The 13458-nt window shown below is 38.0% G+C and overlaps 1 protein-coding gene across 2 annotated transcripts in view; it reads right to left on the reverse strand.

The window, feature by feature from the left end:
* Positions 1-13458, reverse strand: part of RELCH (RAB11 binding and LisH domain, coiled-coil and HEAT repeat containing) — an 82853-nt gene that overhangs the window by 63533 nt on the left and 5862 nt on the right. For both annotated transcript variants that reach the window (XM_071553521.1, XM_071553517.1), the window contains exon 2: positions 3082-3171. In XM_071553521.1, the coding sequence (XP_071409622.1) occupies positions 3082-3171 (90 nt within the window). The remainder of the gene's footprint in view (positions 1-3081; positions 3172-13458) is intronic.

A 13458-nucleotide genomic window follows, 5' to 3' on the forward strand; every position in this document is an offset into this window, starting at 1 on the left:
CTGCAGTGCTACAGGCTGGGCACAGAGTGGCTGGAGAGCAGCCAGGCAGAAAGCGACCTGGGGGCACTAATTGACAGGAAGCTCAACATGAGCCAACAGTGTGCCCAGGTGGCCAAGAAGGCCAATGGGATCCTGGCCTGTATCAAAAATAGCGTGGCCAGCAGGACCAGGTCATTGATCCTTCCCCTGTACTCTGCATTGGTGAGGCCACACCTTGAGTACTGTGTTCAGTTCTGGGCCCCTCAGTTCAGGAAAGATATTGAGGTGCTGGAGCGAGTCCAGAGAAGAGCAACAAGGCTGGTGAAGGGACTGGAGCATAAGTCCTGTGGGGAGAGGCTGAGGGAGCTGGGGTTGTTTAGCCTGGAGAAGAGGAGGCTCAGAGGTGACCTCAGCACTGTCTATCACTTCCTGAAGGGAAGTTCTAGCCGGGTGGGGGTTGGTCTCTTCTCCCAGGCACTCAGCAATAGGACAAGGGGGCACGGGCTTAAGCTCTGCCAGGAGAAATTTAAGTTGGATATCAGAAAAAAAATCTTTCCAGAGAGAGTAATCAGTCATTGGAATGGGCTGCCCAGAGAGGTGGTGGATTCACCATCCCTGGAGGTTTTTAAACTGACACTTGGTGTAGCACTGAGTGCCATGATGTGGTAAACGGACTGGAGTTGGACCAAGGGTTGGACTTGATGATCTTGGGAGGTCTTTTCCAACCTAATCGATTCTATAATTCTATGATTATGTCCTATCTTTCATTTGACTATGGAATTGATATGAAAATCATGCATTCTTCCAAACAGTAAAAAACAAAGAGAACAGAGTGAGAAAGGTGTTTTCAAAAAGAAACTATTCAAAGCCCAATCAGATCTATCAAAAGGAAAATACTGCTATTGGATCATGGACTCAAGCTTTCACAACATATTACAATTTTATCTCCTAAGCATCAAAGTTCTTCACTGAATAGAAAAAAATTGAGAAGAAATAATCATGATGAACTTCCATTTAAGTTTCAAAGTGCATTTTCATCTAAGAACTACTTCAAAAGCAGAACTTATAAGCTAGAGTTTGCTCAAAGAAGGAACTGGATATGCAAAGTTTTTGAAACCTCTACTGTCATAGTTTTTTCATTTGCAAATTAAATACTTAGCAGTTTCTTTAAGTTTATTGCTGCTTTAAGCAGAATTGAGGCAAATATGTTAAGCCATTACTACAGAACCAGAATTTTGAATAGAAGTAGGATATTTTGGAAAACACTGAGTCTTTAGAAATATCCAGAAATAATACCCAGTCTTGCTTTGCTCAAGTTCTTATGTCACTTTTTAACTCTTTGAAAAACATCTCTAAAGGGACACAAATATAATCTAAGTATTCTGAGATACTGTTCCTTGACAATTAGATATTACAGAAGTCAATCAATATACTGTAATCATAAAAATATTGATCAATGGTAAGATTACTTAGTTAAATTTAATATTTAATTTTAGGGTATATTCACTTAATACTTTAAGTAATCAATATTTTGTTATTAATATTCTGTCAGAAGATTAATGGTTCTCCTGGATGTAAATTCTGATTGGGTATATACTTTCTGTAAGCATCTCTAATCTAATTCAGTTACTAAAGACAGCTCCAAGCACAGATCAAACAAGCTCTCTCAGTAATACTATTGCCAAGAAATACTGACCAGAAAGAGGAAAGTCTACTAAGATGATAAAAATAAATAAAATATTGGAAATTAATGCTTGTTTCTTCCCTGTATTCCAGGACACCATTCACAAATACCTGAGTTCCTTAGGCAATTTATCTAGAAGATCAGTTGTCTTTTTCCAGCTATTGCCCCCTTGAAACAGACTACACATATATTGAAAAAGAGAGTAACTAGAGAGTAATAACAATTTGGAATTTTCCATATAAAATGAAGTTCAGTAAGTCCCTATAGTTCTAGACCAGAGTACCAAATACCTGAATTTGCTTCATGTTCATGAACTTAATCCAGTCTTTTATTCCAGTAACACTGGCCAGGTAAGGAAAATAAGATTTTCCCACCACTTTGGTGTCTTTCCCTGGTTCAATACTGGTTGCCATTTCAGACAGAGAGAGAAAAATTTCTGAGTCAATATCCTTTACAGAACTGTTTCATCTGCCTTTTTGTTCTTAAGAACATGACAGTGCTTCTGCTAAGAAGCATGGAGGTTCAGAGCAGACAACAGTGCGGAACAGAGACAGCAGCTTGCGTAATTTCAGGTTTCACAGAGCTTGACTATGTGAGCAAAAGTCATAGCATCCACAACCTTCATGTGCTTGTGTTATTAAATACTACCAACTGACAAGAAGTAAACAGAGTTCAGTAGCAGTTTCTACAGAGTTTTATTGGGTTTCTTTACATAGAAGCTGTGAAAAACTTAGTATCTGAACTTAGAAACGTGGACTAGGGAAACAGGGTTCACATGCAAAAGAGACTACTGAAATAATCTCAAATATAAGAGAAGGTTCTGCCTTTGGTGAGATAAAAGATCCTGAAATTAGAAGTGCCTGAGGCTCCTAAGTTCAAAACAACAGGCAAAAAAGCCACTTCTTTAAACCATCAAAGAATCAAATGTGAGAGAAAAGCGGTACAGTTAGATTTGTAGCAAAAAAAGATTTATGGAACTGAACAAACCCCAAATTCACTCTGAGTTTGGAAATGCTTATTTGACTGATCTACATGAAAGCTAAATTTAAGAAATGACTTGAAACAAATTTTTCATCAGAAAGCTATCAGCCATGTAGTAGTCATAGACTACTATGTAGAATATTTTAGCAAATGTTTCAGCTAAAGAGTAGGAGTCAGTAGGCAATATCAAGATGAAATTCTATTATCAAAAGCTGGGCACAATTTTTAAGTATACTGCTTATTTCTACCCTGGTGTCATCTGGAATGATACAGAAGTACACCTGATTGAATACTTAGATTTATTTCAGTAGAGTGTTTCTAGTTAAACCACCACAGTGAAGTCTTGCCATCTTCAGAAATGTTCATTTAACTATACTTATGCTAGAAACAACATCTAACAGTAAAATTAACATTTCTAAATCCTATAGAAAACTTACCTGCTACTCTTTCATCTGTTTCCCTATTGCCATCATCAGAGTATCTTGCAAAATCTAAGGAATCAAGAGTACTGATGCTTCCAGCACGATCTTAAAGGGGAGAAAAGAAAAAAAAAAGAAATCAGAAAAGATCCTGAAGAATTCCCTGTCTTTGATAGAGGAAGTCAAAACACCATTAAAAATCAAAAGCTAAGTAAGTTCTGCAAGACTGAAGTTTTACGGCATTCTTAAAGTCTGTCTCTAAGTTAAGAGTACCTCAGAAAATTTGAACAAAAAATACAGCATTGCAGCAAGTTCACTGAACAAACTGTAAGAAGTTCACACTTGCTCCCCCTAAAAGGTGGCATTTCTAGCCTGTCCATAGCAAATTAGGAGCACTGCAGTGTAGCACCTCCCTTTTTTCACAAGGGCCAGGGACTTTTCTTGTGTGTACTCACTTGCATGACCAAGTCAAACAGAGAGGTATAAGCTGCTGTACCACAAGCTTCAAGCAGTTCTGTTCCCATTTTACAGAAACCTGTAACCGACCCAAACCCACTACTTCCTTTTCCAATTTTAAGTATTTTTAAGGCATATTAGCGTGACCAAATACTCTTCTACATGTCCTGATCTAGCCATTAACTACAGTGCATACCCACTTAATCAACACCTACTAAGGAAAATATTACCTAACAAAAGCAAAGGAAGTACAGTTCATGCTATTGCAGGTACAATATTCACACTGTAGCATTAAATTCTTAATTTAAAAAAATTAAAAAATGAAAAAATTCAAGAAATTCAGTAACAAACACAAGGTTTTGACCTGATCTTGAAATTTTTTCACTGCAAGAGAAGGAGAAAGAAAAATGATTAACCAAAAGACAATTTTAATAATTTCAAGTCTATTGAAGAACATATTCACCTTATTAGAAAAATGCACAAAATATGCAGTAACAGAACTCAAAATAAATTGAACATGTTCCTAACACAACTGAACATGCAGAAATTATAATAAGTACCTTGGTATCTTTCCCCTCCTTTTGAAATAAATTTCTATGTAGCACTTCAGAAATGTTAATTACATTAGAGCTTTGTCATAATAACAAAGAACAAACTTCAGAGAGCTGTCAGAAAAACTCCCTAACTGTTAGTGGAAATAGAAGTAATTTCATCACTTGCCAGTCAAAGTTTGTAATGACTACAATGTATTAAACCTCTTTTCCATTCTTTATTTTTTCCATTCTTTTTTTTTTCCTTTTTTTTTAAATTAATGAGTTTCTTGTTGTTAAGTTGCACCATAAGGTTTGGTGACATTCTCTCTACATACATATCAGCACTGCACTGAAATTAGAACACCTGGATTAAGACTGATTAAAGCACCTACATTGAAAAGCTATCATCATCATGGCTTGGCTTCACAAACGAAGATTTGGGAAGGGCTCAACAAAAGTGGGTGTGTCCTTCGAGCCTGGCAGTGGAATTTTTAGGCGAGGCTCAGCATGCGCAGAACTGGCCCCACCCTTTAACTCCTAAGGTTCATTTGCCACAACTGAGCGAGCTTGGATGGTGACAGTGAAGCCCTTGGGACTAGAACATACAGCACCTGGTATTTCCCAGGAGGTTTCCCATCCAAGTACTAACCGGGGCTGACTCTACTTAGCTTCCGAGATCTGATGGGATCGGGCCTCAGGGTGGCACTTAACTGCTATAGAGAATAGTAAATTTACCAACTCTAGCTGAGGGGCACAGTACCAAAACTGAAGTTCTTGGCAACCCTAATTGGTTCCATGGATATAAAAGTATAAGACAGTGCATAGTTTATATCTAACCACAGGGGTTTTTGCTATTACTTATGCTTTCTCATCCAAATAATGAAACAGACTGTTGCTCCTCAATGAATCTCTGTTTCAGTAATTGGTTTTAAACCTCATCATTCATATGCAGGTTCTGGTCTTACTTCCTGCATTTTTTCAAGACATCAATCTGATTTAATATTTCTCTCTAGGCTGCCCTACAGCATTTAGCAGCACAGTACAAACCCTTCTTTTTACAACATCTTCGTAAAATGGACTGATTTGAAAATAAACCAGTGGGAAACCACACTTAGAGTGGTTAAGTTCAAAAGTAAATGTGAATTTGGAAAGCACAGTGTAAAAGTCTTGACAGCTGACTTTCCAAAACATCCAACACCTTGATCAATATGTACTGCTCCAATTTGTTTCACTGGGAGATGCAAGACAATTTTTTGAAATCAAATTCATGACTTGAGTTAATAGCATCACTATGGCAAAACCAGAAATACAACTGTTTCCTCCTGCAGTCTTGCCATGTTCACAGATCAATTTTCTAACTGAACTGTGAACAGAAACAGGGTGACAATCAGAGAAACTGCTCAAATTTCCAGGTAAAGTCAACCACATCACAATCATTGAAGCATCCAAAGCCATAGGCAACACCACGTTTTTATCCTATGAGTAGTGACCCACTTTTGAGGCAAAGGCTCTCTCCTGTAAATTGATAAAACAAATCCAGTTATAAAACACAAACTTACTTGCCAAAGCAGCCAGAAAGGTCTTAAAAATTAAAAACCCAAAACAGTTGCATAGAAAAAGGCATAGAGTAATCACAATCTTTGTCAAGATGTACAAAACAGAATGCCTTTAAGATGATACCAGTAGCTGTGAATCCAACAATTCACAGTATCAATCCATTCTACAGCTTTAACGGTTCTACAGAAACTAAACACCAAAGGGTTTTACTATTTTAACACTCCAAACCAGCCTGATGCACCACATCTACATGTACAGCAAGAATTTGTAGGACTGAAACTTGTATGTTCACCATTTAGGTTTCTCTTATCACTACAGTGTTCATAATAAAGCAAGCACTTTTCTTACAGGCTAGCATTACAAAGAAACACAAATACATAGATTCAGATTGATTAAACAAAACAAAGACCTGCTAGAGGCACACTAGCCTCCTGGCCTGTTTCCTGCTACCATAATTTCATTCTCCCAGAAATGCTGATTCTCCTCCCCATTACAGAAATATATACCCCAGCTATCATTATCCCTCAAGCATGCTGTCATTACTAAAACAAGGCAATTTGGGTGCTAGAAGTCATTATGTCCAGTGTTCAATCTTAAGGTTTAAATTGAAAAGTATCATTGCATTGATGGAACCTGAATCTGCACAGAGAACTACCTACGGCTATCTGAATAAATGCTGATGGACATGAAAGAGTAATAGAGACAACCTATATACACGAACAGGCTGAACAGTATCTTCTCAGTTGAGTGTCCCACTAGATGATACAGACTGCCAAACTGCAAGTTGTGAAATTATAGCTTCCACAATGCAATTGCAATCAAATGGTCCGCTTGTAATGTACATGTAACATGCCAACAAGACTTTGCTATTGGATACTGCCTTTAAAATATGTGGTGTGGCTAAAGAAGGGTTTTCTAATGGCAAGTGGCCACCAGTGTTGAATTACTTCAGCCAAGACATCTCCTGGCCAAAGGGTCTCCACAGGCACAAATGAACCATCAGTGTTAAGGTTATACCCTGCCAAGCCCCAGTGAGGGGAAAAACCAGTCACAGCCATCGTTCCCACTGAGGCAGTGCTTCAAGCAGTAGGAAAGGAAGTGATGCAGGAGCAGCTCCCTCTGCCTTCAGTGCTGGTGCAGCTTCTTGTTTCTTCTACCCACCTGGGATGATGGGCCTCCACTACAGTCAGGCTGGTGAGGTCCAAATGGCAGCTCCATCTCTTTGTCCTCATACTGCAAAGCTTGTGGTGCCATACGGCCCTTACGTGCTCTGGCTACTCCGCAGTCTCTGCCCTGAGGCACAGCTGTGGCAGAGCCAGGGCTCAGGAAAGACTGAGCAGCCAAGGGACCTGCTGCTTCTTTGCAGTGCCACTGCAGCACTAATGACCTGGACTCTGCCCTGCTGGGACCAGGCAAGATGAATTCTGGAGCTGTAATTGTACAACATAATGAAGCATTGTCAAGGGAAGAGCCAAGCATACATGGGATCTCCCACCAGTGGGTTTACACAGCAAAGGGGGATTTCTGGTAGAGCCTACTGTGCTATCAGCCATGGGAGAACAAGGTGAGAAGAGAAAGCTAAACAAGACAGTTAAGAGAAAATATTGCCAGGCCCACCAGATCTATCATTATCAATATGGTCAAAGGCACACAGGTGCTGCCTGCCACAGCAGTCCTGAGTATTGCCCAAAGCAGCAGGCCAGCCCCATTGCTGCACCTACCCAAAATGTCTCCATAGGGTAACTGGATCTGTGACCTTACTTCTTACCACTGTCTTTGCAGGCAGTCATCAGCTGAGGTTTAACTCCTAAAACTAATGCCATCATCCAGAACACCAGGGAGTAACATCTTATAACCTCAAATTTCACAGTTCCATACATGATGTACCTGCCCAGGACCAGCGAGTGAAAAAGGTACCTCCTTGCTGGCAACTTAACAGCCTTTTTTGCCATGGAATTGGGAAGAGCTGTTTGAAGGAGAGGAATTGTGAAGGCAAGGGCTGTGCTCCGTCATGTAGGTCACCTGAGGAATGTGAAACATCACCATTTGTCTGAAGTACAAATAGTTGTACTCCAGGAGACTGAATGGAAGTACTTCAACCACAGCGTTCAGAAAAGAGAACTGTTTCCTGAATTCAAGAGAAACTTCAAAAGAAAAAATCAGTACTTAAGAAGAAAACAACACATATTTATTCACTTTATTTTTTAATAAAAAATAAAAATCTTAGATTTAAGTAACTTGGCAAATAATATCAAAGCATAATCTTTCTCCTGAAAAGGAGAAGTACACTTTGGCTGAATTCTGTTTCTTCCCAGAAGGAAACCCAGTGTGAAACAGCAGCAGGAACATATTTTTCATTCTTAACAACAATCTCCTGTGCATGGATTTTAGAATTCTTTCTCTGAATTAAAACACTTTTCAGGCAGCAATTCCTTTTTGCTGAAAGATTTCCTATTGAATAGTGACAAAATAATTGCTGTCAGCTTCATGTTTCAGAAATGGTAAAGCCAAGTAACAAGAACAGTTTTGACAAGCAGGTACAAACAACTGTAGAACACAGACCAATATGGAACAAGCAAGTGCTATTGGTGCACAGAGAAAAAGTAAAACAGGCTTAAGCTTTTCATAGCTTATACTATTGAAATGCCAGGAGACAGACTGGGATAGTAAAGAGACTGTGTATAGTTCTTATCTCTTACCTTTACAACTGGAAAAGGATGAACAAAGTCAGAATGTCAAGATTCATACTGGATACTCAAAGCTAAGAAGTTTTTAAAATCCATTTGCTAAAAAATGCAACTTTTTAATTTAATTTGCAAAATTAATAGTCAGGTTCAACACCATGCTTTGGTTACTAACTTCTACAATCCCTTAAAATATTGCTTCACTCCGGAGGAAAGGAATTTCAATTCTTTTTTTTTATTTCCAAAACCATCACCAGTATGACAAGCAATTTCTGCTGACAGCTTCTCTTCCCTAGGCATATCCAACTCTCACTGAAAATCAAGCATAATTATAACAACGGGAAAATATAAGAAAATCTCAAAGAGATACATATCCCTCCACTGACAAACACAATATGAAAGAGTTTAAGTTTCATTCACTCTGATGGTAAAATGAGACTATTTTTACCAGCTTACCTAAAGGGATACCAAGAGGGATCATCTTAGCCGTATTTGCACAGTACATGAATTAAATAAAAATTGCATTCTTCTACAAAAACATGTTAAATAATCTTTATGTGAGCATAACACTCTAAATCAGCTAAAACCAGACAAACTAAGTGATATTACTTTTTAATAGGAAGGTTCAAGAAAAATATTTTAAAAATTAAACTGATGTTTTAGAAGCTACTTGAATTTATTTTGCAAGTATCCAAATCAATTTTAAAAATTACTATTTGGAAAGCAGCCATGAAGTTGCCGTATTTCCTCTAAGATAAGAGGGAATCATATCATCATATACTAACAATCAACCAAATGGAGCATATGAAGACCAAGAACTCCATCCTTTTCCTTGAAATTCAAAGAGAAGTAATGGTACTAGGTTTCTACAAGACAGATTCACTTTGCATCTCTAATGATATGTTTACTTGTACTGAAAAACATCTGTAACCCAGAAATCAGACTATTGCCATATTTTAAACTGCTGCACAAAATAGCTGACTAACCACATTTTAAACTGACCAGAGAAATAACTGGAAATTGAGTTTTGATTAACATACATACAGAACTAAAAGTGAATCCTTTCCAGTCAAGATCAGAGCAGCTTCCCACTGGATATTGCACATATTAAGACAATATATTTTGCAGTTTAAGCCAGGCTGTACATGAATTACATGGTTATACATGGGTCGAAACAGCTGCAGGCAAACAGCTCATACATCATAGGAGATGCATCCTTTTTTTGAGATAGCAGAAGTCCAAAGTCCATTAGTCTGGATAATATAGTAACTTTCACGTATCATGCTATTATGAAGCCATCATCTGGACTCCAGCATTCATCCTCATACATCATTATTTGGAGAACAAAAATGAAACACTACTTTCCATTTAAAAAAACAAAAACCAAACCAAACAGAAACAGTATTTGAAGACATTACACCTGATCACTTAACACAGTGCTATTTGTCAGTTACTGCAGCATTACCAAACAGGAACACACAACAGAGGCTTGCAAACAACTGTTATGGGACATTGTGCATGATACTGCATACCACGAAGGATTTATGCAGAGAATTATGACTACTAATCCAAGCAGAGTTCTGCTTCCAGGAGCATGGAATTTTTAGTTGATTTAATTTTTGTTGTTGTTGGGGGTTTTTATGGGGGGGGTTTGTTTGTTTAACTTTAGCAAAAGTTAAAATGTTTTAACACTGATGTTAGAAGTATCACACAAGCAACTTAATATACCAGTAGTGATTTTATTTTATATTAGTACACTCTTTTCACTACCTTAAATTTTCACTGGATAGGATTTCACAAGAGAGAAACAGTAACAAAGCCTCTCAGTTCAATGTCAGGTACAACTCTACTTAGAAGCCACCTCAGATTAATGCCTTCTAGCTTCTCCTGAATAAAACCAGATGTTGAAAGCTACATAACTGAATGACTGAGGCCATCAAAAATTATTCCTTAGCATCATCACTTCATGGCTATTTCTAGAAAAGAAAAAACTCAACAGGACTCCAGGATGCAATTCTCTGCAGCAGTAGCACTTCATACTTGAACTGGTCACTGAAAATATGCAATTGTTAAGGTTTAATTTAATTATGAATTAAAAAAAATACAGTGGGATAATTCAACAAAAAAACCATGCTACACTTTAATATATGGCAGCAAATTAGACTCCAAATGTTATAAACCATCATACAAAGAAAGCTGTTAGGGATTATAAATGGCAGAAAACCATGTAGTTACAGCTGCAAGTAAAACAATTAAAACAAAAATTTTCCTCACTCCCATGACAGGCATATTGCAGAACCTCAACAGAAAGATGAAATTATAAGTAGGAAATAGACAGATCTTGCACCCTAGCAAAGAAATTACACCCTCACTGAACTCGGTTAAGACACAGGTGCACCTGGGCTGATCTCATAGACAGTGGTACCAAAACCGAGTTGCTTTTAGGGGGAGGTTTAGTGCATAGACATTCTCAGGCAGCATCCAAATTCAGAGACTCTGAAATAATTGTCTGCCCCACACAAAGCCACTTGAATGTTGCTGCAGTGAACACTGGGGTCCAGAGGAATGTAACCTTGGGGAAAGCATCAAACTCAGTCGACTCCTGTGTTGTAGTGTGCTTGACCTACCAGAGCTTCCCAAAAGAGAACAGCTAAGGCAGAAGCATGGCAGGGACGTACTTCTTCCAGCTCATAACCCAAGCTGGCTTCAGCAGAAATCAAAATGCAGAAGCAGTAGCATCAAATTAACTCCATATGCTTGATGCTGCAGAACTGCATTTTCCAAAATGTATCCATTAATTTGCATTACAAGGATTTTTCCATTCTCCACAATAATCCAGCTTTCTGTTACACTCTCATCTGACATCAAGCAAGTTTATATCAATCTAGTCCTTAAATCACTGCCCTTGCTGAGGGACTACTTAAAATGTATAGATAATATCCATCTTCATTCTCAAGCATTGTATTCCCTTAGTTTTCTTCATATTTAAATTAAATTGTTCTCCTTTGCCTATTTTCTGCATTTATCTCAGGACAGCAGTAAATTTTCCAGTTAAGTTTTAACATTGACTCTACAGAAAATTTAAAAAATAATAGAAACTAGCAACTAGAGACCAAAGCATCTCTCCTAAGAGAAAAGGCTGAAAGAGATAGGGCTGTTCAGGCTGAAGAAGAGCAGGCTCATGGGGGAATCTCATGACATGTATATATAACTGAAGGTAGGATGCAAAGAGCATGGACTCTTCTCTGTGGTGACCTGTGACAGAGCACAGGCACTAGACATAAACTGAAACACAGGAGGCTCCTCTGGAACATCGATACTTCTACTTATAAGGGTGACCAAGCACTGGCACAGAATACCCAAATGGGTGACGGAGTCCTAAAAGCCATTTGGACACAAGCCTGGGAAAACAGCTATAGGTCACAGTGGCCCTGCTTGAGCAGGTTGGACCAGACAGATGATTGTCAGAGGTCCCTCAAACCTCAACTATGCTGTGATGCTGTAGTTATTGTTGCCATGATTTCTCTTTCTCCAACCGTTTTTTTCAACTGACAACACAGCTGACAGCTTTCTCTCTCCTTTAACATCAAACCAAGATGAAAAATTCTTGTTATATAAATAAGAAATTCTTATTCTCTGACTTTTTATGTAACAGTATTTCCTTCAATTTAACAACAAAGTAATCAGTTACATCACCATATTGCAGGAAGGGAGGAAGAAAATTGCCTCTCCCCTATGGTGCACTTTTTCAGCTTGGTCTGCCTTAAAAAACACCAAACAAACAAACAATTTTAAAAAATATTTTTCCAACAAACTCAATACATTTAGTGCCACATCTCAGGCATGTACATCATAAACAAAAATATAAGACCTACAACCTTTACTGAATCGCTCAATGTTTTAGTCTATGCTTGAGGAGATTTCAACCCAGTTTCTCAAACTTGCATCTTCACAATACACTAGAAAACCAAATACAAGTAATACATTGAAGATAGAGTTGTGACTTTGAATTAAACGGCATAAAGTTTTAGCACTTATGTTTATAGAGTAATAGAAAAGAGACTTCTGACACTGTATTTTGAAGAGCTCCATAGATAAAAATTACCTAATTAAGATTTTGTAACAAATCTTCATTTACCTGAAATGTAAGAACTTCCTGAAAAAGATTCTTTTCCCACATTGATCTGTGTTTCTAGAACACAGAAGTCTAGTATTTACAAATTTTAAATTAGCAGAAATGAGCTGCACACAGATTGGCTTCCAATACACCTGATTTCAATACCTACTTGATAATGACTTGCTTGCAAATCCTAGACAAATCTTTGTATATCAGGTAACAAAACTGGTATGGAATTTTCAGCAAGCATTCCCTCAGCTGAACTGTGTTTGAGTGACATCTTCAGTCAAGCAAAAGGTAATTCTCAGTGGAAAAAAAGCTACAAGTTCAATATAACTTATAAGGAGTTGAAATGATATACAAGAGAACTTATACAAGTTTCCAATGGTTGGTTCTAAATGCAAACCTCTAGCTCATCTTAATTCCCTTCCTTTCCCCAACAGTAAAACCATCAGAAAGATGGTGTGCTGCTTCAGCACAAATCCTGCCCATTAGGCTGAAAGTTTCAGCCAAAAGATGATTAAAGTCACACATAACTGAACTAGTTACAAGCACATAGAGCTGGAGGTTCATTTCTGCCTTCCACAACATTGAAAAGCAACAGGAATTCTGGCACACAAACAGAACAGGAAGTCAAGACAAAAGCAAATAAATTCCCCATAGCATAGCTGTGAAGATCCTAAAACAACAAGAACATGCACTGAGTTACTGCAGGGTAAAATACAATGTAGTCATAGTCACTTGCTTCTCAGCAGATAACTTGATACTTGCTGGCTTAGTACTAGTGGCTTCTAGTTTGTCTTCCTTTGCCCATCAGTGTCATGCTTATGCTACTTATCTTGCTACTTCTTTGTGTAGTTGCATACTTATGGGGACTAACCTGTATCCTGTGATGCCTTAGAATTTTATCTGTTTGCAGATTTTTATATAGCTCTATAATTTCTCACATTTGTGTTAGCAGCTAATAGTTCCTAACTTCGTGCCACGTTCCTGAATTTCTGTCTCAAGTGTGAGATAGCAGCCAGAACATCATATTTTGGACACATGT

This window comes from Pithys albifrons, chromosome 4 (assembly GCF_047495875.1).
Source record: "Pithys albifrons albifrons isolate INPA30051 chromosome 4, PitAlb_v1, whole genome shotgun sequence".
Classification (NCBI taxonomy): Eukaryota; Metazoa; Chordata; class Aves; order Passeriformes; family Thamnophilidae; genus Pithys; species Pithys albifrons.